Source organism: Ascidiella aspersa, chromosome 2, assembly GCF_963924565.1.
Source record: "Ascidiella aspersa chromosome 2, kaAscAspe10.2, whole genome shotgun sequence".
NCBI classification, from domain to species: domain Eukaryota; kingdom Metazoa; phylum Chordata; class Ascidiacea; order Phlebobranchia; family Ascidiidae; genus Ascidiella; species Ascidiella aspersa.
Window position 1 is genome coordinate 22869639 of NC_139448.1, and position 26229 is coordinate 22895867.

At 34.5% G+C, this 26229-nt stretch overlaps 1 protein-coding gene across 5 annotated transcripts in view; it reads right to left on the bottom strand.

Annotated features, from left to right (window-relative positions):
• Nucleotides 1–22291, bottom strand: part of LOC146164348 (erythroid differentiation-related factor 1-like) — a 47079-nt gene extending 24788 nt beyond the window's left edge. For all 5 annotated transcript variants that reach the window (XM_083383202.1, XM_083383204.1, XM_083383203.1 and 2 more), the window contains exons 1-7: nucleotides 22079–22291; nucleotides 19844–20102; nucleotides 9892–10003; nucleotides 8924–9047; nucleotides 7693–7749; nucleotides 4743–4815; nucleotides 2061–2182 (exon numbers count right to left, since the gene is read on the bottom strand). In XM_083383202.1, the coding sequence (XP_083239328.1) occupies nucleotides 2061–2182; nucleotides 4743–4815; nucleotides 7693–7749; nucleotides 8924–9047; nucleotides 9892–10003; nucleotides 19844–20102; nucleotides 22079–22182 (851 nt within the window). In that variant the 5' untranslated portion in view covers nucleotides 22183–22291. The remainder of the gene's footprint in view (nucleotides 1–2060; nucleotides 2183–4742; nucleotides 4816–7692; nucleotides 7750–8923; nucleotides 9048–9891; nucleotides 10004–19843; nucleotides 20103–22078) is intronic.
• Between the last annotated feature and the right edge of the window lie 3938 nt (nucleotides 22292–26229).

Here is a 26229-nt window from a genome sequence, read left to right on the forward strand (position 1 = left end):
AATTTAAACAAAATAAAATCAGAATTTACATTGAATTTTTCACTTAAGGAATTTCCCTATTTTTCGTCTGACGTTAATGAATAATGATGTCATAAAACAGTGACAGTATGACGTCATAGAATGGTTATTGCAAGCCCGGATAAAAAAAACTAATCAGAAACAGCCAAATACGTCCAGCAAAAGCAAACACGTGCGTCGTCTACAATCCTGCCAGGCGCCAGCTGCGAAACCACGGTGTGCAATCGTTAACTTCATGTGTGATTAATTGTGGTAAAATTACACATAATTTGACTATCAGCAGCGCAGTTTTCAAGTTCCAGGAACGGAACTAGCGCTAAATTACAAGCACGTCTTTCACCCACCACCTGCAATGCTAAACAAAGATCGTTTTTTTCGGGTGTTATTATGCCACGATTAGGGCAACATCTGCGCCGAGCTGCGTGCCAAGTCAGCTAAATTACAAGCTGCGGTTGAGGGGAAATAAGTTGTGTCCATTGCACACTTAGCACGTGGTCTTAGAGTATGCTTAAAGAGCATAATTTTGCGTTAACCATTATTACTTAAAAATGGAGACTTTGAAACGCACACGACAGTCACCATTATACCTCCTTTTAAGAATCTGCTTCAGTTAAACAAATGTCGATGTTACACCAACATCGGATATTAGCGCAGAGACCGAATAGCGAGGAACATACTGCGTATAACTCGACGTTTCTTAGCGAGAAAAAAAGAAAGAAGGTTTGACTTAGCGTTGTCAATTGTCGAATACACATTTGCTTATCAGTCAACCTAAACAAATACATTTGAATTTAGCACACAAACGAACACAAAAAAAAACAATTTATTTCAACTGTAAATTGCATTTAGTGTTGTGGTTGCGCCTGGCTCCACTTGGCATAACCGCATTTTATGCTTAACCAAGCGATTTACGGTGTTTCGTTTTTAATGTGCTAAATTTCGTTTAACAAAGACATGTGGTTGAAAGTGAAAAGGGGAGTTAGACAGAGTCGGAAAGGTAAATAGCATCAAAGTACAAAAGTAAATATTTATTTGCTGAAATCTTTGTAACCTACAGCAGCTCTTAAGAGCTAAAAACACCTATTTTATGTAAAAAAAAAAGCTTATCTTTGCTATTTACTCAGGCACGTTTATATACTTGGGGTCGCCAACCACAGGTTGGAGACCACTGATTTAAATCAAAATACACATGTGGAGAAGATAAATTATAATTTTGCGATTTGCTAGCATTTGGGTTACAATGTGTTAATAATTTCTCTTTTTTGGACAATATTTGCTACTTATAATGGCCGATTTGGTCTGTGTTTAGTCATGATAAGGTCGGTGGAGAACTAAATTGTGCAAAGGGGTTGGGCATGATGCCACCCTCTCCACAAACTGTGTTTTTGCAAATTTTAACAACAAAACTGTAATAAAATTTTGCGCCTTGCATTCATTCATATATCACAAAAAATTAGAGTTTTTTTGCACGAATTCGTAGTGTCATCCGGCTTGTGAAAGTCGATTAACGCAATGTGTATTTTTGCAATTCGGGCAACATTTTGACATGATTTCTGTGCAGCCTTTTAACTGTGGAATCAATGCCTTCACAAAGTGTTTGTCAAAATCAGCTTGATGAAAACCAATATATGAAGCACAAGCAATTTTTTGTGTGTCTTCCAGATTAAAGTTTAATTCAAACCAAATAAATGCAATTTTTTCGCGCTTCCTGTTATTAAGAGTCAACTTTGGTATTTTTATGTTATTGCAATGATATGTAACCCCAAAATGCCGATTTTCTTTTAGTATGATACATAATTATGTGATATCTGAGGGGTCACAAGGCACAGGACAAATACTAAGGGAGGTAGGTTGAAAAAAGGTTAAGAAACACTGCTCTAGAGTCTAGACATCAAACGTACAATCAGTTTTTTAGTTTAATATAAGCTGCGCAACTGAGAATTTTCTCCCTATTGTTATTTATTTCAACATATAGGCAAAAATAGGAACACTTGTGTATTTTCTTATGTACATCATCTAAATACAATAAAATTGACACATACTGTAATCTTAAACTGACTGCTGGATATTTTCCATCACCAAATATTGGCATGTTTGTCCCAAGCAGCATTTCCAAATCTTCAAAGCTCCATAAAATTTTGCGTTCAAACGATTCCGCTATATTCTAAGAAAAAATATTACACACAATATTGGTATCTCATGAGGGCGATTTATGTTTTTTGATTGTTTTTCCAAGCTGAATAAACTGTGAAAGTAAAAAAATAGAATGTATAAAACACATCTGTTGTGCTGTTTGCAGGCTAAAAGTGCCTAACAGTAAAAAGTAACATAGTGATAGTCAAAATCAGTTGGTTGATCAGGGCCAGCCTGTTAGCCACTTTTTTAAACAAGCACATTTTTAAGACTTCTAATACTACTATGAGTAAAAAACCTTCAGAAGTCGTTTTTTGATCAACAAATGCCTTCAACAAAATGTTTAGCACCCCAACAAATGTTTATCTTCTTAAAATATATGAAGATTCAAAACAAAAATTGCCAAAATCCCCCAAAGTTTAAGGCCCACATTGGGGTGAGAATTGTTGCAGCAACATTTGGAAGACACAGTTAAAGCATTGCAGTTATAGCTACTGGTTAACCCAATTTCAAAAATAAAAAAATAAGTAGTTAAAAAATAATTAATACATTTTGACTTGCAAGTTGGACTCTCTTAAGAATTTTATCCTCATTAACCTGATGCAAAAACTTGTAATGCATTTTAGCTTAATTTTATGTTCTGCATGGTTAAAATCCAGTATATATTGGTGTAGCGCTTTATTGATTTTAAGCTAGTGATGCAGCAACCAACAACCTACAAGGCATGATGGTATTTGAATGAGGAAACAGTGATTCATCTCTTTTAAGATTTGTTTTAACAAAGAATTTGTAAAAACTTTAAAGTGGCAAATGATGCAGGAGAGAGGGGTGTAAAGCTGTATTCTAAATACATTGCTGTTCTGACTGACATCCAAATGCAATATGCAAGCCTTTTGCAAGCAGTTTAACAGCGCAGAAAATAATAAATTCCAGAAAAAGTACACAGAACAAAGCATAAAATTATTTCAAGCAGCCATCCACAGCAACAATATGAAATATGTTAGACCGCATCCAGATCCAAGGAAATACAAAAATGTATATTTGGCCTAAAAAACAAGGTGTCAATGTGATGTAACTTCATACTTAAAGCTTTTTCTGTAATCATGTATGAATATTACTACGTACAGAATGGAACATGCAGTTGATACTTCTATGTAAAAAATTAAGGCATCTAAAAAATTGAAAAACTAATATTTCGCAAAACAATCATAAAAGCAACCCAATATTTAACAATCTAGATCAAAACAGTTGAACTATTTGTCTATCAAGCTTCTGTCATTTACTACTTTAACAAATGACAGTCTAACAAGTACATTGTTTATCTAGCCTTGGGGTTCTTATATACGTCTTTTTTTTGTTGGGGGTGTGCAAGTGTTGCAAACAAAAACAGCCCAAACTTAAGTATTCTTAAATTATGATCGACATTGAGGCAATTTAAACACCAGTTGCTAAGTAAGTAATATGTATGTTCATGTTGGAAATTTGGAGACAGTGTAATAATTATGATTCTGGGCACATTTAATTCAAACCCAACTTAAATATTTAAAAATGTAAACAGTTCTTATAAATGCAGCTCAAATAGAAGGAAATTTGCCAACTTTTTTTAGTAACACCAAGCTAAAATTCAATTCCCTTTTTTAAGTACATATAAAAGGTGTTTCACTAGATTCAGATAAGGAGTTGGTAAGAGATATTCAAACATGTAAGAGATATTTAAACAGCTTCATTCTATGTTACTGCAGACAAGAGCAGTCAATAAAACAACTGCTTGAATGCTTTTGAAACAAAATGCAATGTAAGAGACCTTGGATGTTCAGGAATACCAGAAGAACATTCATTGAACATGAAACCTACTATTTGATATTTTGTGAAACAAAGAAAAGTATCAGTTCATGTAAAAAAGCAGCAATGTTCAATTGCGTCTGTTAAACATACTGCACTACAAAAGCATAGAAGAAAAAGCAATTCCCATGCTTATTCACAAGGCAACAACCTATTTATTTGAAACTGGATATTCATATTATGGGAACTCGGACTTTATAAGATAAATTTAATAACACACATTGATCCTTTAATAGGAGGGGCAATTATAACAAAAATAATTTCTCAATTTGAGTTGTCCTTTAATAACATGAACAATACAGTCATAACACAATATTTCTTGTTTAGTTGTAATGTCTTTGCAGGATGATTTTCACATCACTTATCAACTAGTTTATCATTTCAAATACATAGGGATGTATTCGTCAAAACATTTTAAGGGTGCATTGTAACAAAAAAATTGAGAGCGCTGAGCTAGATACTGGCCTTACAATCATAAACACTGTTTTAAATATAAATCAAAGAGATTGTCCTGTGTAAGAAGCAAGATTCATTCCAAGAACAGGAAAACACAGAAAAGTACTTTATAAATCCAAGAAATCCCAAAACACTCTGCACAACCATGTCAGTGCCTATTTTACATAATATCGTAAAATATTTGTTTGGTTAAAATTTTATAGTTATTGTCATGTTTATAATTTAAAATGATTGTCAAGCAATATAGAAAAAACATATGACTATTAAGCAATTTAAAAATAACAGTTTCTTACAAATGGTTCTTCAAGTAGAGATTCTTCAGAATTCCACAATTTCCATCTTTGTTCAGATGATTGTAATGCTTTTCTAAATAAAAATAAAGAAACTAACACATTCTCCTAAAATTTTACAAACACATTTGATTTTCGTTTCAGAGCATCATAGTATAGTCTAGGGCGGTCCAAACCCAGGCCCGCGGGCCACATTATTGCTTGTGGCCTGCAAAGCACTGTTGAAGTACTCAAATGCGTATCATTAAGGGTTTAATTAAAGAAAGCTAAGTGACCAACGAACAGTAAGTATACTGCAATTGTTTGGTCATAATTACATTTTTTCGAAAAAGGCCTAATTTTTTGTATATGTTAGACCAGTTGGAGAGAAGTCGCAGTGCGTCCTACATGGAACTTTACAAAATGGGTGTTTTGCAAACCTAAAACGTATATTTGCATATGAACATAACATAAAAAGTTCTACCGTAAAAAAAATTACTCTTTTGCCACTTAAATTAAGTGAACACTACAATATATCGCGTTGCTGGAAAGTCTTGTTTTACAGGTTTTCACTGTACTTTAGGCTAACACCCTGATCGTTTTCCAGTGGCAATTTTAGTTAATTTGAACTAGTAAAAACCTATTTGCACGAAACGCTAACGTCTTGGTAATTTGGCGATAGTGTAGTAGGCAACATCTCTCTTAAAACTTTAGTAAGATTCACATGATTCCTACGAACATTCTACGCTTATAAAATGCAAAATTAAAAGTTTTGTCTAATTTGCCAATTTTTCGCGCTTTGCGTGCACCAATATTCCCAGTAATGCTCAATTTCATCTGCGCACAAGTTTGTGGAGCTTGTTTGTCTTTGAAAATGCTTTCTGCTGTCATGTTTAAACATTTAATGCCCCAAACCTAACAAAAATCCGTGATCTGCTCCTCATATGCATGTAGCCTATGTGGCCCACAAAGAATATGCCAAAAATATTGCGGCCCAAAATGCTGTCAACCTTGGACCACCCTGGTATAGTCGTTGGTAATTAATAGTCGATTATGTGGGCTAAAATATTTTTTTTATTCTATTCCACATAATTAGTTATTCTTCGCTATTGCAAATTTGTTCTGGGGAAAGCTGCACCAATCACATAGATGAGTCCAATTATTATTTATATTGATAAAAGCTAACTAACTTTATTAGTTATACTACAGTCATACTAGGGATGTCCAATACTCAACATTAATTTACGATACCCAAACCCAATATTTTGGACAAAAATTACCGCAATCTGAATCAATAATACATAATTTCCCAAATGAACTTAATTAAAGCTATTTATAAAGGACTAAAATAATAAAAAAAAAAAAAATGCTACAGTTTGTTTTTAGTAATGTAATTTTCAGTGTGTATTAATTAAAGCAGGGGTTCCCAACCTGTGAGCCATGAAAAAATTGAAAAATATTAATTTTTTAGTTTATTATCTACTCCACTCTAATAAACAAAAATTAAATGAACTCTTGAAAATGCAAGAAGAGACGGCAACCCGATTGAGCTTTGAGAAAGATAGTTGACCACATTTTGGGCAAAACTAAGCAATTCATACCCTTAGCCTAATGAAATGGTCATGCCATTGCTGTTGTTTTTCCCATCAACATATTGTTGTGAATGTGGGTTTTCAACCATGTTACTTCTGAAGACAAATCAGCGCAGTGTCTTGGATATTCAATATGACATGCGTAGGGATGTTCAAAGTAGAATCCCAAGGTATTCTAGAATAATAGGTTTTGAATCTAGAATAACGAATCCAGAATAGCGAATCCTAGTATATTTTTATTAAATTATTCAACCTCGATTTTGTTTGGGGTAGGGATTAATCTTAATCTACCCTACAGGGCCTACAATCACAGCAATAAATCGCCCAAACAATTTTCTAACATGTGTACATTATAATAAAAAAAATCTCCCATATGTTTAACATTTTTAACAACTGTAATTTGAAGCAGTTGTGTAAACTGTAATATGTCAACTGTCCAAGTTGTTGCCTAAACTTATATTTTTGCCAATAGTGAGTACAATGCAACACTGCATACAGAAGTCTTAAGCAATTTGGTCCTGTTTTTTTCAAGCATTGTTGGGTCTTAGGGCTTATTTTATTACTAACGTTATCTGTTATGCAGTCAAATAATGTACTGCAAAGAATACAAAGTTACTATTGACTTAACGAATTCTTGACAATTACACTGCGCATAACTGCATAACCTCGCTGAATATTGGCCCAAAGTTGACCCTAAGTAACCCTATAGCACATTTTGTGGACGACCAGCACGTTTTACAACGTAATGTTACTTTTGCAACTTAACGCACTTAGGGAAATTGCGAACTCCACACCAGACATTACACGTTAGTCGTTCGCCCAATAACGCTTGATTGACACTTAATTATTAGACGAACGTTATCGCGAGACGCGGTAATTGGTCGACCGAAAAAATGCTGACACTGCACTACCAGGTTACATTTAAAGCAAGCACTGTAAATTGGTCGCCGCAGCGACGTGCCAACTTACCACACACGTTTGTGCAATCAGGCGCAACAATCCGCGGTAAAACATTAAATTATATCGGTTCCAATTACCCGAAATAAACGGCAGAATTGGATTCAAATTCCATCTGGATTCGAATCCAAGGATTCAATATTCTACTTTGAACATCCCTAGACATGCGGCTGGCTCTTTCCACCACCAAACCAGCATTAAGACATTGTCATTAATTTCCCAAAATTTTTAAAGGGGTGTAAAAAAAGTGTAAAAAAGGTTGGGAACGCCTAAATTAAAGTAGTATTGGCTATATATACAGTTACATAGCAGGTTACAGAATTGGCAGTAGGAAAATAAGTAATAACCAGGAAACATATCATAAGATAGAAATCGCTCTGTAAGCAAAGTTATAAACTAACGTGGCGTTTTTTGTTTCTACATACCTTTTTGTTTCTACATCTTGAACTTGAATTTTTTTAGTTGACACTTCTTCGCTTAAGCTGAAAACAAAATAAACAAAAATAATTTCAGATTAAACTAATAACACAAAACTTCTGCGAGCTACTTAGTTTATGATGTACTACACCTGAGCTATTGAAATGGTGGAAACATGTTTATGAAACCATGGGCGTATCCAGAAAATCAAAAAGGGGAGGGGGGATTCCCGAATGTTCAACTTAGGGAATTTCTCTATTTTATTTTAAGTCTGCCGTTAATGAATAATGACGTCATAAAATAGTGACTGTATGATGTCATAAAATAGTGATTGCAATGACGTCATAAACAAAAATCAGACACAGCAAATTCACATCCAGCTAAAGCAAACCTTTAAGATGCAAAGCTAACACTTGCGTCAAAACTGCTTAGTGTGCAATCGTTAACTTGAGGTGAAAAACTAAACCAAGACGGTGAAAGTGTGTGATTGATTTTGGTAGAATCATGTTTCAATTATCACCTGCGTAGTTTCCTAAGTTACGTGTACGGGAGCACGCTAAACAAGCATGCCTTTTGTCACCTGCAATAGTAAACGATGATCGTTTTTCCCAGGTGTTATTAAGCCACGATTAGCGCAACATCTGTGCTAAGCAGTGTGCCCGATTAGCGCAACATCTGTGCTAAGCAGTGTGCCAAGTCAGCTAAAATACAAGCTGCAGTTGAGAAAAACAAGTTGTCAATTACACACTAAACACTCGTGTTAGGATATGCTTACAGAGAATAATTTTGTGGTAACTACCATTACATAAAAAAGGCGACTTTAAACAGTCACAACTGGACCACCTTTGAAGAGAATCTGCTCCAGTTATAAAAATTCCCTAGTTACACCAACATCCGATATTAGCGCAGACAGCGAGAATCATTAGCAGCGGTAAAATCAAAGTTTTTAGCTAGAAAAAAAGGGAAGAAGGCTGGACTTAGTGTTGCCAATTGTTGAAAAAAGTCACCCTTGCTAATCAGCCAACCTGAACAAATAACAAAAGGTGCAAGAGAAAAAAAAAACAAGAAAAAACATCTTGCCTTTACGGCAGATCAAACAAAAGACAAAAAACAGCTTTTTGCATTTCATTATGCCAAACCCCCCTGGATACGCCACTGTCTGGTAATCATATTTCTCCAACACTTCGGCGACTTATAAATGTCTCAGTATATTTAAATCAGGGAATTAGATTTACTTACCTATAATACAAAAACTTTGAGTTCATTAGCCTCTCTAATTGTGCTGATGGTAATTTCTTTTTTAAACTTTTGGGACTATGAACAAGCTTCTTATATACATACTGGTACCAATCTTGTAGTTCACCTGTTTTAATAAACACACAAAATATTATATATATGCCAGGTTGGGGAAAACTTTTCAGCATGCAAACTACAGTTTGAATTAAGTTTAGTTTAAAGAGCCGTCTAGAGTAGTTAATTTTTGTGCAATTTACATCAAGGTAATACACACAGTCTATTATGGAGTCTGATGTGGAACAACACAATAGTTTTTAAAACACAGTTGTAACAGCCAAACATAGTTCTAGTTTTTTATGATTGTTTTTACAATTTGATTTTTAAAGATAACTGATACGTCACATAGGCCACTACAATTTCACCACAATTCCACAGCGTTCTAGAGTACTGGTTATTCTGTCTCTTGTTACATTGTATCTACTATGGCAAATTATCAAATAAAAATGCCACTATATCAGGGATTCTTTAAACTAAGGGGCATTAAAAAATTACTAAAAACCATGACTAGCAACCTGTCAATCAATCACCATGTTTGTTTACCTGAAATAAATCTAATGTAAAAGGGGGCTACTCACCTTACTGTACATAGTGTTGTCAGATGAGGCCGCTTATGTCCAATTAATCTATTTTAACATCATTGTGCCTTTTATATTGTTAGTCACTAGTGACCACAGTAACTGCACTTTAGTTTGTGAGCATTTTTCAAAAGGCCCATAAAGATTAAAATAGAGGAATTGAACATAAACATTCACTTTATAGTCCGCCAGTAGGTCAAGTAAAAAATAAACAATATTCATTCAAGACACTTGGCCAGGAAATCACCACTTGCCAGCACAATTACAGTTTCATTAGCATTTGGGCAAAAACAAAGTATGAACCCGCAGCAATACTTTTAATTAAACGAAACTTACCAGAATGGTTTAGTTTATCAAACTGTTCAAGCAGCAAAGTTTTTCCAATTCTGTGAACTGCCATACTAATGTGAGACTTGCTGTAAGGTACTTTCAATAACTTCTTTATGTTCTGTGAAAATAATGTATTATAAAACAATAGAAACATATTTTGTTAAAATAGTTATGAAAAATTGTTTTGCGGACATTTGTTGTGCTTTTAATTCTCTATAGTGCTATGTTTATATTGGACAAGGGGAAAACCCTATATTTAGTTATTGAATGAAAAGAAGGCAATTACATATTTTGTCTAAATGGTTGTGTGCTTTTCCATATCCTACTATGCTTTCCCATGCCTGCTCATGCAGCACATACAAACATAGACTATTTGTTAACTATTCAGTATTATGCACAATTTATTTTACATTACCAATGCCTTAATTTGTCATTCAGTATAATATAAGTTATAGTTGTCGCCATTCTTCTGTCCAAACAAGTATTAACCCCAATTTTGTACAAATTCAACATAATTAATTAACCAAATATTAAGCATTATTTCTTCTTCTTTTAAACCCCTTGATCAGGCTGGCAGAATCTTGCCAGCCTTCTGGTGACGAGCATCTTTGGGTTAAATTCTTCGTTTTTTTGTTCGCGCCCTAAACTTAAATGATGTGTTCGTCTAAGGCAGTGGTCAGCAAACTTTTTTGGCGCGGCTCAAATTTTTTGCTGTTGAAGGCCTACTACGTAAAACCACTACAAAAACAGTTTTGTTTTTAAGGTAAAATATTACACGGCGCCCTTATGCCCAAAACACTGCCATGGCCTAATGTAAAACATACTGTATAACGAACAATATATTCAAAAATTTTGCGCTAACATACAGTTAAAGTTCAACTGGCTCGCAGGACCACATTTGGCATGTGCGTCTGAACCACGCTGAGACTAGATAAAAATTCTTAGCCACACAAACTTTAAAAATAAAGTGCAATGAATCTACGGCTATCATGCGGCCCATAAGTACATGTTAACATTAGCTATTGAAAAATTACTCGTGGCCCACTAAAAATGGCTCTGCGGCCCACATTTGGGATTGTGTTTGGGCACAGTTTGCCAACCACTGGTCTAAAAATTGACATGTCTAGATGACAAATAAGACTATTAACAAGTAAATGAATTAGCAAAGTTTTGTGATGTAAAGAAATACATAAGGGGTATGCTGGAGTACAGCGGGGACTGGAGGTGCACATGTTTGTATTTCTTACTCTAACACTGTTACATAGATAAGCTGTTTTGGGGCGAACTAATGTGCACACATGCAGCTAAAATCAGATCAAAAATCGAGAAAAAAATTCTTAAAATTGGGAGAAAATTTTTTTTTGTTGAACGATATTTATAATACAAGTTAATAGAAATTGTTTGCCGAAATTAGAGTCACACAGTGAAGTGCATCATACCATAGTATGGATAGTGCCTTTGGGCTGAATAGATATGCTTCAGAGACACAACCATAGCGAAATGAGGCGTGAGTTGGGGCGGAGCGCGAAAATTTTTTGCGTTTACATAATTAAAACAGCCTAAAATATAGTTTAAGCCGCGTTATAGAGAAGCATGGCCTTGTACATCCTTGATATGCCAATGGGATTGTCATACCTGTCTATTTAACAGGAATGGCGACTATCATGATGGCTTTTTTAACTCAATAAAAGAAGTACTTGTCAAATCAAAGTAAAACTGCAAATTTAATACACAACAGTTCTATCGAAATTTAGTACTTTTTAAACTAATAAACAATCTATATGCTATATACACTGGCTTTTCCCTGCTAAACAACGTGCTTCATACTTTCGGTTTTTTATTTTTTTTCAAAATGGCACAAAAAAAATAATTCCTGCCAATTTTAGTGCATAATGTTTCTACATATAAAGCATTTTGAAATTATATTTGATTGAATATGTGTAGAACAAGCACAAGTTATTTTTGGAAAATTGATCTTTCAAAGAAAATTATCAAAAAAAATAAATTTTTCAATTTAAAAAAAAAAATTGTTTTGGATCGATTTCTTCGGTTTTCTGTCTGATTTTTCGGCCGACATAGTCGCCAAGTCGCCAGCTTTCTGCCATACTGCCCATGATAATACTGTTCACTGTTTGTCGAAATTTTCTATGGTGTTTCTATTGGAATCCTAAAAAGATATGATAAACATTTTAACATTTCCATATGATTATAAACATTTTTAAAATAACGCTAATAAAATTTTCTAGCTGCCACCCTCTGTTTTCATTAACCACTAAATGTAATTTGGTTTGCATTTCTTATACATTCATATTGTTCTTAAGTTTTTAAAAGCATTCAATTCATGTTTACATGTTATGAGTTAGTTCCCATTGCTTTTCAAAGAATGAGTCTTTAAATTTCAGCACAGTCTATATAGCATAATGGCATTTGTTATTTCCTAGTGCAGTGGTTTTTGAACTGTGGGCAATGACCCAGAAGTTTGCCTTGAGACCATTTTCAATAGGCCATACAGCTACTCAAAAATATTGCGATTATGCTGTTTGGTGTACAAAAATATTTTTTAGGACATTTAACGTTTCTTATCACCGCTAAAAAAGGATATACTCTTTTGTTCTTAGTTGACCGGACCCCCTGTCTTACAACAAAGGTCATAACTTTCCTGGAAACTTTCCGGGAATTTTGAAGGACTCGGGAATAATGGGGAATTTTCAAATTTGGCATTTATTATGTTTAAAACATTGGTTAAATATTTTATTAACCAGAAAAAAATATTAAAAACCTGTCTTGAGCATTTCTAAACGAGCAGGAGGACATGCTATCCGGCAGCAGCTAGTACAGGGGTCGGCAACCTTTTTCTAGTCGCGGGCCTAAACTAAACTAGAAAGATCTCTGCGAACCGCACAATAAGTTAACTAAGAATTGTGTTATTAAAATGTTAGAACAACTGTAAATCAGGCGGGTATCGTTTTTTGCACTTAAAGACGTATTTAATTACATTTAAGGAGACAGTAAAGTGTTGCGCAAAGCGCAAAAAAAGCATTTGTTTGGTTAAAATTCGAATCCACACGTCGTCATCCATACTACTAATGAAAAGTGTAATGAAACTACTTAGAAGAAACGCGATAATTTTATTGGTTAGTTTAATTCAATATTTGCTAAGTTTTTTAAAGTCTGGGCCTGGCGAGCCAAGCGAGCACGTTTTTTTTTGGTATACCGGTATTTCTTTTAAATTTCGTTCCAGTTTTTATTACGAAAATATGTTTTCCGAATTTCACGCGCGATACAATTCACGAGCGATACGGCCGGAGCAGCGATGGGTCCAATGGATCTTCCAGTCAGTTGCACGGTAAAGGTAAAATAAATTAACTTGAAATAAGGCAAAACTTTTTAACAAATATATAAATAGAGCACATAAAATGTGAAAACAGTACATGCGTTTTATACGTATGAAAATAACAACGAAGCAACTCGAGGTTTCAGAGACAAGGTCCAGAAGCATAACAACAAATCGAAGCAATCAAAGGCTATCATAAGCAAGGAAAAAAGACAAGAAATCAGTGGCGGCTTATCAGTTGTCTTACAGCAAACAATGAAGATTAGTCTTATCATATAAAAATTAGACATAACAAGAAAAGTAGACCAGCAGTAAACGGAGAGAGTAATTAAATCAGCTGGTGTTTACAAACAAAATATAACACGTACGAATATAGACCATCTCTTAAACTTCCATTTATGGACTCATGGCATATTTTTCAAAGTAATATTTTTTCAATTTACGTTTGAAGCTCCACGTATTACAAGTTTTAATTTCATCAGGTAATTCATTCCAGGTTTTAACTCCTTTGAACCGTAGTGATTGTTGCGATCTCGTGCTTTTTGCCTTCGGTAAACAATAGTTGTTACCAGTGGCAAATCTAGTTTGGTGAGTATGAGTTGTTACGTTGAAATAATTGTTGAATGTCCTGGGCAAATCATTCTGATAATATTTGTGGACAAATTTGGCAATTTGAGTAAGTAGGACGTCTTTAACTTTTAAAATATTTGTTTTTATGTAGAGTGGAGCTGGGGATGAAAAAAATGAACTACCAGTTATCAACTTTACTATACGGTTTTGAAGAGAAATAATTGGTTTTAGAACGTAATCACATGCAAATCCCCAACATAAAATGCAAAGAGTGAATGGGGATGTACCAGGGCATAATATAGTTTGGTAAGAACTTGAGACAATTTTTTTTTCAATTTTACCTGATATATGCTTAATGTGGCAATCCCATTTTAGTTTGTTGTCTACAATTACCCCCAAATATTTTGTGGAATGTGTTTGGTCAATGGTGAAAGTACCCATTTGCAATTTGAAATTTGAATATTGGCTACTTAACTTGGAGTTAAAAATGAGGTATTTTGTTTTAGAATAATTTAAGGATAACTTGTTTGCCTGCATCCACATTTCAATTTTAATAACTTCTTCGTTTACCTGCAATTCTAACAATTGAAGTGATTTATTGGACATCCAAAGGCAAGTATCATCAGCAAAGAGCCTCGTGTTTAAGTTCAAGGCATTGGGTAAATCATTTATATACAATAAAAACAACAAAGGCCCAAGAATGGAACCTTGTGGAACGCCACATGACAAGTTTTCCCATGATGATTCCTTTTGGTTGACAACAGTATACTGACGTCGATCCGACAAGTAACTTTTAAAAATGTTATTTATATGACCACGGAATCCATAAAAATGTAGCTTATTCAGCAATATGTCATGATTCACAGAATCAAAAGCTTTAGCAAGGTCCAGGAAGATTGCACAAGTGTTTAACTTTGCATTATTCATTGCATGAAGTTGATCACAAATTTCAGCTAATGCCAAATTGGTAGCATGTTTAGCTCTAAATCCATATTGAAATTTATTGATAATTTGAAATTTCTGAAGATATTCCTGAATTATTCCATGCAAAAGCCGTTCAAAAACTTTGGCTATGATGGGCAAAAGTGTAATTGGGTGATAATTGGTTAGTAATGTGGTGTCACCACCTTTAAATATGGGTTTCACTTTTGCCTTTTTTAGACAATCAGGAAAAACACCAACTTTAATACAATTATTGAATAAGCTACATAAGATAGGGGATAAGGTGAATGCTGCAATCTTTATCATTTGTATTGGCATATCATAAGGCCCTGTTGCTGTTTTTTCAGACAGCATAGTGATACTATTTAGTACCTCCGTTTCATCAAATGGCATGATAACAAAGAGTTTGGTAAAGAGTTCTTCAAGAAACAGCTATAAGAAATGTTGGATTTTGCAATTTTTTGTGCCATCTTTTGGCCAATCTGGAAAAAATGAGTGTTCAGGACATTTGCTTGGTCAAGTTTATTGACTATTACCTTGTTGTTATATGCCAATTTATCAATTTCATGTGGTTGGGATTTTTTTTGTGTTGTTAATTCTCCTATTAATTTCCAAGTAGCTCTTGGGTTTGATGATGATGATTTGAAGGCCCGATGATAATAATTTTGTTTTGCAATTTTTATAATTTTTTTAAGGAGATGTGTATACTTTTTGTACTTTATTGTTGCGGCAAAATTTGTTATCCTAAAGCTTTGCTTGTATAGCTTGTTTTTAGTTTTAATTGATTTTAGTATGCCTTTGGTGATCCAGGGATTAATGGGTTGTTTATTTTTTGCTCGTGAAAGTTTAATGTATGGTGCATGTTCATCTATTATATTTTGTAAACTGGTCATAAACTTTTCAAACTGTTTATCTATTTCAAGATTTTCAGTGTTTTCTACAATACCTTGACAATTTTTTTTCTAAATCAAACAGGTACTGCTCTATATTTTAAATTCTTATAATTCCGAATGTATCGGAAGGTTGGTTTAAAACAAGGAAGAGCATTTTTTGACAGCACAAATGATGGAAGATGGTCGCACATGTCAAAAGTGATTAGACCGGGTGTGCTGTTTGTTGTATTGCTGTAAATGTGATCAAGGGCTGTTGCAGTAATTGATGATGCTATTCTTGATGGTAGCGATATTAAATTGTTTACACTTAAACTTTTTAGCATTAAACTGTACTGTTGTATTTGATGCCTGGTGTCCAAAATATTAATGTTGAAGTCCCCAAGTATGTAGTATTTATTATTAGTTCTGTTTAGCTCAAAGACACAGTTTTTAAAATCTTTAGAGAAGTTATCAATGTTTTGAGTGGGATGTCAATAAATTACTCCAAGTATCATTTTTTTTCCGCAATGAGTTGATATCTTTATCCATAAGCTTTCACAATTTGGCGACGCAAATATGCTGGAGGTGATAATATGGAAGTTTAGACAGGATTTGATATAAAATGCATTACCACCAGCTTGGGCAAGTGAATTTTCATTTATAAACTTAAATCTTTCAATGGAGATATTGGCAACTGTGTCAGACTTAAGTTTCGTTTCCGTTATGGCAATTACATCTGTGTTTTTTTGGCAGTAAGTCCAAAAAATCTACGAGCTTGTTGTGGTTTTTAGTCAGACTTCTAACGTTAAAATGCATAAGTAGTAAATCATTCGGATTTGTTAAGCTAATTAATGCTTTAAATTCCTGGACGGAGTAATATTTAGCCAGTATCATTTATTTTGTAAAGATCATAAAAATAAATATATAGTTTAATTTTAACAACATATTGACATTTAATATTAAAATAAACAACAAAAATCTCTCTCTATGTTTGCAACTTTCGTTCATCATTGTTTGGCAATGAATTAACAGGGAGGACCACGTGAAGGTAGTTGCATTCCCCCCCAACACATATTGCGTTACTTCGTCTGGCGGGAACAGGCTGGGGTGCATGCGCTTCAACATTGCGAACAGCAACTCTGGCCCTGGTTTACTCAACCGCTGAGTACTGTGCACCTGCCTGGTGTCGCAGTGCTCACACTCACCTCATCGACACAACGCTTAACGAAGCCTCGCGTATTGTCACAGGTTGTCTGAGGCCAACCCCAACGACCTGTCTGCCAATCCTTGCAGGTATTCCACCAGCTTATCTTCGCCGCAAAGGAGCAACTTTACACCCGGCCTGTCGGGCACTTGATCCTAACCATCTGCTTCACTCCGTGTTGGCCTTTCCTCCAAAGGGAGTACCCCGCCTTAAGTCTCGACACCCATTTGTGCAAGCTGCTTTAAAGCTATAGAAGACCCTTGACGAGCTTGGTACCAACGCGGCCCACTGGACAAACCACACATGGAATATGGAATGGCATTCAGCCAACAACCGCCTTCAAAACTTCATCCCAGATGCTGGATCCCTACCCATGGGAATGTTCCTACCTAGAGCTTCATGGATTAGGCTTAACCGGAACAGGTGTTGGGCGTTTTAGCTCAACAATGTACAAATGGGGCCTAGCCCCATCAGGAGACTGCGAGTGCGGAAGAACAAAACGTAGATCACGTCATTGAGGAGTGCAGAATTCTCTGAGCACCGCATGGAGTGCATGGTCTGAAGAATTTGGACGACCAAACAATATCCTGGCTGGCCAACATCTGCCCCAAAATCTAGCCCGGAATAATGCAAAATCTTGGCTCAAACGAAACAACAACAACAAAAATATATATATACATACAGATTGTAAAGTTGACATCAGACCAAGGAGCACTTATTGAGAGTCAACTTGCTTGTCTTCTTGTGGCACTGGAATGTTGTGTTTCCGGAGGTCTTCGAAACTCCAGATCGATACAGACCTGGAATCATCTTCCTTTCTCAAAAGTGTTGCACCATTTCTTGTCCATAAATACTTGGAAAGAATTCTCCTTCTTGTATTTTAAACAAATGTTGAAAAGGTTTCTGTTGTATCTTGTTAAACTTTCATTGATGTATATGGTGTTTTTTTTGTATGTTCCTGTTTTTGTTTGTTCTGGAGTGACACAAAGTTTGGATTAATTGTCAAATATTATATTTTTGATTCTTCTGCTTATAAATTTTGTGATTATTGCTGGTGGTGTTTTCTTCGCTTGCTGTAGACGGTTTGCCTGTAGTCGGTGCGAAATGCTAATGTCAGCCCTGGAGATGGTTATGCCAACACGTTTAGCAACCGCAACCACAATATCATCAGTGCATTCATTGTCCTGAACTGAAATACCTCTGATTTCCAAACATTCCCTTCTACTATATTGTTCTAAATCATTTATTTCTCTTCTTTGAACTTCAACCATTTGTTCCATTTTTTTTGCATTTTCTTTCAGTAACTCATTTTCTTTTCTTGTTGCTTTAAGTTCTTTAATCGTTTCTGTTAGCTTTTTTCCCACTGCATCATATTTTTCAGCCAAAAAGTTTTGGCTTGCTTTTATCTCTTTTAAAACTGCGTTTATTTTGCTGTGCATTGCTTCTTTGAAATCGTTAATTTGTTCTGTTAAAGAGTCAACCTTTGTTGCTAGAGCAGTTGTAGCAGATCTTTTTGGAGTGCTAGGTGACATATTATTTAGTTTATATTAGTTTTCCTTAATCTTATTCAAATAGAACCTTAATTTTCCTTGAACTTAATTCGAATGAACCGAATTGCATTTATTATACAACAAATTAAAGAGACGGAAAGCAAAAAGCCTCAAAGAGTCGGTTGGTAGTCTCTTAAATTATGTTTTTTATTCGCTATGCAGTTCTGTAAAGCAAAGAATTATTTTTTGCAGTGCCCTTTTGCAGTACAAGTTTAACGCATCAGGTTAAATAAAAAAGGTAGAGTATCACCCCCAAAAAGTGTATGGTCTATGTTGCTGCTGCCCAGCAGTGCCAGGAAAAAGTGGATTTATGTGCCTAACATTCTATACAGGACACTCATCGCTTCATTCAGAAGCTTTAGCTTCCAAAACTTTACCCTGTGTGATTTAATACATTCTTAATGTTACTTTTAAATTAGAAAATTTAGGTAAAACTAGCGGATAACAAACTCATCTGTTTAGAAACTTTGCAAAGACATGGAATCAGTGGATAAAAGTCTTCTAACACAGCGATTCTGATACTGTGTGCCTTGAAGAGTATTCTGCTTAACTGGCCCATTTGCAATTCAGAAAAAATAAACTATTTTTAATCACAAATACGCATGCAAGCCACCATGTGAGACTTGAATGTACCCTATCCATATATTTTGTTTTTCTGTGTATTGCCAAGCTATCCAACATAAAAAAGATGAACGCAATGAATGCCTCTTTCGGCACTTTTCAATTACTTGATTTCATATAAGATATTTAGGTGTTGAGTTAATATAGTGCAGAATACTGGTGACTTGGCAATTGGCCAAATGGTGCAAAAAATATTTTATTTTATAAACAAAAAACATACTATTTAATTTTTTAAAAGATCCATTTAAAAAAAAACCTTGTGGTTGTTTTGATATACATTTAATCTCTTATATTCCCAATATCATAAATGTGTTGGAACATTTTGCACTATGGAAGTGCAGGCGTATAGATTGTTTTTTGTTATAAAAAAGACTTAAAGCAGTTATTACAGTTACAATTCCAGTAAAATAGACAAGTATGGCATTCACTTTGGGAGTTTGCAAGGGTTACCATGCTATGGTCCTCCACCTAAACCAGAGGTTTTCAACAGGGGGAATTTTCCCACTGGGGGAAAATTTGAACTTTCAAGGGGGAATCTTATATTTCTGTTAGAGATCATAATTATGTAAAATGTTAACGTTTTGGTCGCATGTAGCTCAAATATTTTGGTCGCATGTAGCTAAAATATTTTGGTTGCATGTAGCTAAAATATTTTGGTCGCATGTAGCTCAAATATTTTAGTAGCATGTAGCTCAAATAAAATAAATTTGGGCACTTTTGTTCTGTTCGTAGCTGGGATTTGCTTGTGCACTTCCATAATAAAATAGTAATAATGTGGGTTCAAGAAGATGACTGAAAATAAAATTGTAAAAAAATATTTTTAAGCGCACTGAAATAAGACTGAAGCAAATAAAAAAAATAGTACCTCAGCATCTGATACAACATCAATATTTTCCAAATTTCCCATATAATCATTAGCAATTTTAAAACTGGAAAACATGACTTTTCTTTTAAGATCCATGCCTGCAAACTGTGATTGATTTCCTGAAATTAGCATATTTGGACGTAAACCAGCAGCACTTCGTAGCCAATTTGATGGAGTAACATTTAAATTGGTTTGTGGAGCAAGCTCTTTAAAAAGAGTTGGTTGTTTTGTTGCAGAATATTTAACAACAGCTGAAGACCTAAAAACAAACTAAATCAAGTTAATTCAGAATTGGCTTAAAAAGTAACAATAACAATATTAGGTAAAATACATTACTCTGTATTTTTAATTAGTAATACCCAAATTGAGTACTAACATAAAAGTATAAATTTCATTACAACCAGGATGGCTTGACTTGCCACCATGTCAGCACCATTTAACTTTATATTTAAGGTCAAACACGAAATAGAACATAAAAACTAATCTTATATTCGAATTCAATCATTTTAACAAGTACTGAACAATTCAATATTCTAAAATTGATGTCAATACAATAAGACAAAGGCGGGGCAAACAGACCCCTGAGTTTAAACAATATTTTTATGGGTAGGGCAGCAACCAAAAGGTCATCACTGCAGGTTACTTCAATGCTAAAAAAACAACTGAAAGAAGAATAAAAACCTTTTGTTGTTTTTTGCACGGGGCAAAACAGCCCACTGGCGGGATAAAACAGACCCCATTAATAAAAGCTTATTTAATTGCTTAGTTGTGTGCACATGCCAGATCAAGTATTTTTGTTTGAAGGGCGGATACCAATTTCCAGTGATATTGTCACCAGTTGCCTCAAAGTGCAATGTCATAATTCAACTAATGGTTTATTTAGAGCCTTATAGGCTGAATATATTTTATAAAAGTAGGCCAAAACATTCTACAAAACCAAAATAGTTAGGTGAAAGTCACATTGCATCAATATATAAATTAAATAGTTAAAAGTACATTGACTGCCTTATATTTTTCTTATCCTATACCAACTTTTTAACATTAAAACATATATACAGGAGATCTTCTTAAAATTTCTGATTGGATATCTAGCCTTCCTGCCAAACTGATCTAAACATAAAATAATGAGATGTTAAATAATTTTATTCCAGTTGAAATGCCTTATTGGAAAAACAATAAAAAAACAAACAGTTAAGATTTAGAGTTACACTAGTAACAAGAGACTACCTTGTGTGGGGTCCGTTTTGCCCAAACACTACGACTCGATTTTGCCCTGTAATTTCTTCACAACCTCGAAAAAAGTAACTGTCATGGATTAATAAGCAGGCCCTTATCTACAAATTATAGTAAAAAAAGTAACTTCACCATTACTAGAACTTTAGTAGCTTACATATAATTTCTCCAGATCCTTATATCAAAATCCCCCAAACACAATCATGACAATCTCCCCTCTCTTGTCTTGTGCGAATTCGAATCAGGCTCATTTTTGGCCACAAACATTTTGTCAATGACGGTTACTGTTCAGCAAACCATGATTGATGCTGGCAAATTTTGTTGATAAGATAAGTGAGTGATCCGTTTTGCCCCGCTTTTCCCTTCCACTTGATTAATTGCAGGTACAGATCAAGGGTGTATGAGTACATTGCACCCAAAATTATATGTCCTTCCAACTTTTACAATGTACAAAATTTCATAAATTATACTTGAATTGATATTAGGTTTATATTGCTTTAATCTTTTTATGCAAAAAGTGTTGTATGTACCTTGCCATCTCTAAGACGAAGTCATGCTAAATCAATCTATATATATTCATTCATGCAAATTTTTTATGTCTTATGAATAGCAACATAGCATAAGGAATAAAGAGGCCTCATTCAAATTACAATTTTAACCAACATAAATTTATGCGAATTTGGAATTTTACTTATGCAGTCAATGAAATTGACTAGCTTCTAAAAAGCAATTTTGCATTTGATCTAGTTATTGCATTTTATTTGCACTTTGGGGCATTCTATGTCATTGCAACAAGCCCAATACATCGCTGTAACACTCTTCAGATTTAACATGCCTAACACACTATGTGCGGTATTAAACTTTAAACAAATTTATTATAATTTTTTTAGTGTGACCTCTTTAAAAAAACAGTAAGACCTGCAGAAATTAGAAACTTACCAATAGACACGTTCAAAGTCAAATTAAACACAATCATATTCCAAAACCAAATAAATTAACAACCTTATTCTTTCATTTGAAGATATATTGTCAATGTCCAGAGTATCAGTTGAAGAACACGTGTCAATAAGGTCACCAAATGAGGTTGTTGTGACAGAAGCTTTCATACTGATTCCCTGTGATGTATTTATAAAATTGCAACACTTGGTACTAGGGATTTTGGTTCCGTGTTCATTTTTTTTTTAACGAATGTTTTTACATTCTTCAAATTAATCTATATCTATATAATTTGTATTATTAATATATAAATATATATCATAAATAAATTCAGGTATATATAAATGATCAATACATTGTTGTTTGTCTCAGGATTATATTTTAGCAGCAAAAGTAAACTTGTACACCATTTTACAAATAAAACAGAGGAAAACATTATTTTAAACAAGACTGCACTAGACTATAAGAATAAGTATCTAAATTACCAAAAATATTTAAATAAGCTACACTGAATAAAAAAATTAAAACTGATTTTTTTAAACTAAAACAACCAAAAAAGATGACAATAATTGCTACCCAAAATTCAAACTCGTGACTCTAGCTGCAATCAACAAATACAAAATAAACAAAGAAAGCTTATAATATAAGTGAATAAATAATCTAAATTACCTATAACAAAATAGAAAAACATTGAGCAATTAAAAAACAAATTTTGCTCAACGATGTTTGGTTTCTATATTTTACAGTATACTATCAATAATTCCTTTTCATGTATGTCCAATTTTTAATGAAAACAAAAAAATAATACAAAAAAAAAATTAGTTTTTTTCCTAGACCAGTGGTTCTCAAAAGCTTTTTTCGAATTCCTCCCTTACAAGCCCAAATACTATTAATTCCTCCCCGGAAAAAACACAAGGTATTCTGTATTTTTTATTCATCACTTTGATGTAATTGTGATGCGCGAACAGTTTGCAAGTTCAGTTTGTTTGAACGTATGTATAGCGCAGTATTTCTTAACCTTTTTTACTCGGGGGCGCACCTAGAGATATTCTAAAACGTTGCGGCGCACATTGGGAGCGAAGCGAGCGCAAAATTTTTGAGGTGTACCTGTATTTCTCTGAAATTGCTTGCCATTCTTTATTATATAGGTTTATAGTTGTATATCTTTAAAGAGACCCCAAGCCTTTAAGACCAAATCGGAATAAAAGACAGTTAGGAATAACTCGAAAAATGACGAAAGCGGAAGATCTAAAAGGCCAATACAACCTTTTATCTCGCCCCAAACACCACCCATAACTAACACCAACTCCCCGAATATTTTTCACCCTAGCCCAATTGCTAACACCACCAACTACCGCCTATAAGCCCAAACAGAGGCAAAAAATCCGGGGCCAAAACAGCGGCGCCCAAATGTTGACAGCAAACGGCCTATGCCAAACAGGTGTCCCCCAATCTTCCCATACCCTTTCGCTACAGTCCTGGGCGTAATTTTGTCTTATTCCGATTAATTCGGAGCTTAATTCGACATGTTGAGGTCTTATCTAGACTATTTTAGATCTTATTCTGTCGTGGTCATTGATGCGAATTTGGTGTTATTATGTCAGTGGTCTTAGTAATATGGTATTATGGAAATTCTGACTTGCTTTGTAGGTATTCTTGTGTTTTCTACTTGAAAGTACTGTAGAATCTATGAGCTAAGCGTAATAGAAAGTAAAAATACATGTTTTACATATTATTTTTTTTCTTTTGCTCGCGGCGCACCTGGCAGCCTTCCATGGCGCACCGGTTAAGAATCACTGCTATAGCGTATTGATTTAATACCTATGTCAAATGCCTGCAACGGGTGTATATTTCGGTAATGGCTGTTACTGTGAAGAAACAATATAGACTAACCTGTAACTGTAAAGAAATACAAGACTAATATGTAACTGTGAATAAACAATGGACTTAGATTATGGGTCTGATAGACTTTTTTCAACACCAATTGTTACAGTTAAATAAGGTTTTTATTGCATTTAACCGATTTAGTAAGTTATTTTTATTATCCATTTTTCCTCCCCAATTCCTCCATCAAATGTCCTCCCCCAAATTGAAAATTCCTCCCTAAAGGAGCCAAGTGGCCCACTTTGAGAACCACTGCCCTAGACTAAAAATGGTGAATCACTACTTTGTGACCCACCAAAGATTTTTAATGACTCACTTGTCAAAAAAAAAAAGTTGTTAAAATTTGTAGATTTTAAGAATCTTGCTATAACATCTGTAATGACTGTTAATCAAGAACGAAACTAGATTTTTTTAAATGCTCTTAACAATCATACCACATTTTCATCCAGGGATTTATTTTTCTAACGTTATTTGGGTTAGGGTGCAAGTTGGCATTTGGGTTTGGACCAGTCTGCATTCCATAGTACCTCACCACGAGATTTGGGTGTGTAGTGCCAAATTTTGGGGTGTGCAGGTGTGCAACCAAGGTTTTATTGTTTTATGCACACATTAAGTATAGAAATCTAGCACAACTTATCCTTTTTCTGTAATTTAGGTTGGAAAATTACTAATTCAAGTGTGTCCAGAGATAGCTTTAAAAAAACTCAGGGGTGCACCTCCAACAGAATGCAGACATGGATTGGGTGGGTCAAGTATTATTATTATATGGGCCGAAAATTTATTTTCGGGACATATCTTGTTTTTGCCGTTATTATATGGGCCGAAAATTTATTTTTGGGACATATCTTGTTTTTTTTCTTTTTTGGTTTCCTATGGTATGTTTCAGACCGAGTTTTGTCCGAAGCTTTATAGAAAAAGTAGACATCGTAGAACCTTCAAATTTTCAGACATGGCGTAGAGTGGTATGAAGGTGCTTTGTAAAAGTTTATGAGGCTGCACTCCCAGGGGCCTTTGCTTGGGGGGTAAAAACCTGAAATATTGCGTTTTAGCACTTTGTAGCTAACGACAGCCATCTAGCAGCAGAAAAACTTTCATACAGAATTCGTTCATATTCGCTTGCTTTGTCCAGCTCGCGTCGCGACGAGGCGGCTGCTGGCATCCCTGCTGCGCCCTATTGTCCCGCGCGTGCAACATTTGTGTTGGAAGTGGCTTGCCTAGTAAAACTATGCACATGCGACTTGCCTTTCATAAAGAGGCCTCTCTAAGTAAAAAAACCTATTGCTCTTACAACACAAAATATTTTACCACCGCAAATTTAAATGCGAATCCTACAGGCAGTGTACACATCTCTGTTAGCACCTGTTGTAATTGTTGCACCATTCAAACATATCAACACCAGGTCTAAACAAATATAATTATACAAGGGCCGCAACAACAAAAAGCTTAAGTTTAACGCATTCTTAACGACGACGTTACAAAGCTACGTCATAAATAAATAAATCTTGCGTTTATTGGATTTAAATTGGCAAAACTTTCAATATAAAACGTGGCTTATTAGGCACATAAACGTGTTTGCATATTGCTCAAAACTACGGATTTAAACTCTGTTTCAACAGTGATTGCTCAGACCAAAGAGATTATAACCATGAGGACAAACTGTGACGTAGCCCATTGTTCTACTTTCGACAGCGTTCCGCTCTAGTGCGTAATAGTAAAACGTAAACAACTGGGCTTGACTTGCATGTTGGTGAGCTAAAATTTTGGAGCAACCGGCTTATATATATTAAGGTTCGACATTTCTGACAGGTTAAAAGTTATGTTTTGAATTAGGTGTCAAACTTTCATTGCCGAGTTTCGTGCAAACACACTTAAAAAAGCCTGTAGGTCATACAATATCATCTGACCATAAGTACTATTTAATATGGTAACACACTCGTTGGCGCGCCAACGTCGTCAAGTTAATGACTGCGGAAGCGTACAACGCGTTGCTGTAGAGTAGACCAGTGGTTCCAAACCGGGGTGCCGGAGAGGAATTTATATTTTTTATTATCATTAGTAAGCCTTTTGGTACAATTTTTGTGTTCGCTTATATAGTACAAAAAACAAAATATTACAATATTGTTTAAAGTTATTTTTATTGTCCCAGTTTCGTTTATTTTAGCATTACAGTAAAACACTTAAAAAAAATTAGAGTAGGGATCTTGTAAAATATTCAATTATTCTTTAGTTTTGTTGTTAAGGAATATTAACATTAAACATTTTGGTACCACTTCAGTGGATAGGTTTCGGTGAACACAAACTTTTTAGTGTGTAATATTGTTCATTTAAAAAAG